This window comes from Charadrius vociferus, unplaced genomic scaffold (assembly GCF_000708025.1).
Source record: "Charadrius vociferus isolate BGI_N301 unplaced genomic scaffold, ASM70802v2 scaffold56, whole genome shotgun sequence".
In the NCBI taxonomy this organism is placed as follows: Eukaryota; Metazoa; Chordata; class Aves; order Charadriiformes; family Charadriidae; genus Charadrius; species Charadrius vociferus.
In genome coordinates, this window is record NW_009649057.1 from 112,043 (window position 1) to 114,361 (window position 2,319).

Sequence of the window (2,319 nt, forward strand, 5' to 3'; positions counted from 1 at the left end):
CAGAGCGGGTTGTAGCGGCAGGCGTGGGACCCCTCGGCGCATTCGTCAATGTCTGGCGAGCAGAGAGGGGACAGGGTTGGAAGGGGACAGGGAGGTGTCACCACGCAGCAGGTCCCCTCCCCATCCTCGTGCCCGCCACGGGAAGGGTCCGTACCAATGCAGTACGGCTGTCCGAGGCCACGGATGAATCCCGGTGGGCACCGGTCTCCATCAGCCCCTGGGAAACAAGCAGAGAGGAAAACAAGGGACATGTCACTGCAGGGAGTGGCCTTTGCACCCTCACAGCCACTCAGGATGGACAGGGGATCCCGGCATCTCCATCCCCATCCCTGGGAACCCCCTTGTTACCTGCATCGAGTGAGGCACGGAGCTGGAAGCGCAGCTCCTCTGAGGCAGGGTCGTAGGAGGCTTTGACAGCGCTGGCGTGGACGTGCTGCACCCGGGGGGGCTGCGGGCCAGCGGGGGGGTGGTACACGATGGTGTGATTGCAGCGGGCACGGATGATGTGCCCATCCCACAGGAAGCTCTGTACTGAGCCCCCCGAGAGCCGCCCCACGTCTGTCTGCACATAGCGCTCGCTGAAGTCCTGGGAGGGGGGGGGGAGAGAGGGGGCTCAGGCCATGGACCCCCCCAAAGGCTCCCAGCATGGGTGTCATGGCCACGCGGGGAGGGCGGGCAGTGCCGGCACCTGCAGCAGCACCGCAGCCTCGCCGATGCTCTCCGGCACGGAGCCGCTGATCACGCTGTCCAGGAGCAGAGCACCAGCAGCATCCACACCCCGGGCGAGGTGGGTGACCCGCAGGAGCTCCCCTGCCGGGGGGGGAGCGGTGAGCAGTAGCCCACGGCACCCCCAAACACAGCTCCATCTCCAGCTGTGAAGCTCAGCCCAGTGATAGGCTGAGTCCTCAGGGGAGACGGAGGATGAGCCGGGCAGGACCAGGCTCCGCAGCCCCCGACACGCCATGGCATCCATCCCTCACCTGTGGCAAACTCCAGCTGCGACTCGTGCCGGAAGGTGCCCTGGGTGAGCAGGAACCCGCTCTGGACCTCCCCACTGGTGTGTGACAAGGCCCAGTAAACGGGGGCGATGATGGTGACCAGCACCCGCATCAGGGGCCCTGGGGGTGAAGGGGAAAGGGTGTCACCATGGAGGCAGCACCCTCCTAAGGGGGCACCCAGTCCTCCCCAACCACCCCAGCTCCCCTTGCCCACGGGGCACAGCACAGACAGGGGGTGCTACTTTTTTTTGGGGGGGAATAAAAGTCTTTCCCCCAAGATTTTCAACCGACAGAGGTCAAAATCCTCCCTGGGGTGAGGGTAGAGGTGACCACCTACCAACAGCAGGTGGGATGCCGCTGATGCTGGTCCGGACAACGGCGGTGCCGGAGTGTGGGTCATCCAGCACGCTGGCATCAAGGGTGGTGACACCAAGCTCGTGGGCATTAACGACACCAACCAGACTGCCCCGCACCCGGTGCGGCTCCCCTGGAGCTAAAGGAACAGGGGCCGCAGCGTTGGCGCTGCTCTCCCTTGAGAAAGCAGGGCAGTTTCCTATTTCCCATCTCAATCATTTGTGCATCAAGAAAACCGGATTTTCTGCAGATGAAGGCAGCCAGAGCAAGGTGGACGGCGTCCCCACCTGGCTGTAAGCACGGCCCCCAAAGACCCCGTGGGTCTGGGCAGCACGGTGCCATGTCAGAGGATGCTGCGAGCGTGGCCCCACGCTTCGCGCACACTGACGTGCGCCAACACCCCCCGAACCCTGCTCTGTATCGACCCCCACCGTCCTGGCCCCAGCCCCAGGCTTTTATTTGCTTCTCCTCCAGCGTGCCTGGCAGCAGAACGCCAGCAGACGTGCAGAGGGCACACAGGGCACCCGGCGCTTCCTCCGTGCTGCCGGCTCGCCCGGCCCTCTGCTCCCAGAGAGGCAGAGGGAGAGGATGTGCCTGTGCGTTTTAGCGGAGCCCCTGGGAAATGGGAATTCAATCACGGGCAGCAAAGGCAGGAAGGCTGGGGAGAGGCCAGCGGGGGCACGGGCTGGCACGTGGTGGGATCGGGGTTCGTCTGGGCTCAGACCTTCAGATGAGCAGCGGAAGGGACAGGAGAGGGCAAACCAGGGTATGAATCAGGGGGTTTAGAGTGAGGAGAGAAAGGCAATATCCCTCCAAATCGCTGCGTAGGAGATCTTACCCCAGGGGGTGATGGTGCTGTGGGCAGCCCCAGCCCGCCCCGAGCCGGCCAGAAGCCCCCCAAGCGCCGGTGCAGACGCCCACCTCGGACGGCCAGGGAAGCGTGGGCGATGGCGGACCCCAGGGTGTT

At 64.8% G+C, this 2,319-nt stretch overlaps 1 protein-coding gene across 1 annotated transcript in view; it reads right to left on the reverse strand.

Moving 5' to 3' along the window:
* The window catches only part of HMCN2 (hemicentin 2), a 42,897-nt gene that overhangs the window by 3,402 nt on the left and 37,176 nt on the right, over positions 1-2,319 (reverse strand). Inside the window, 5 exon segments of the mRNA XM_009888054.1 lie at positions 155-217; positions 349-586; positions 689-810; positions 981-1,118; positions 1,336-1,491. Coding sequence (XP_009886356.1) covers positions 155-217; positions 349-586; positions 689-810; positions 981-1,118; positions 1,336-1,491 — 717 coding nt within the window.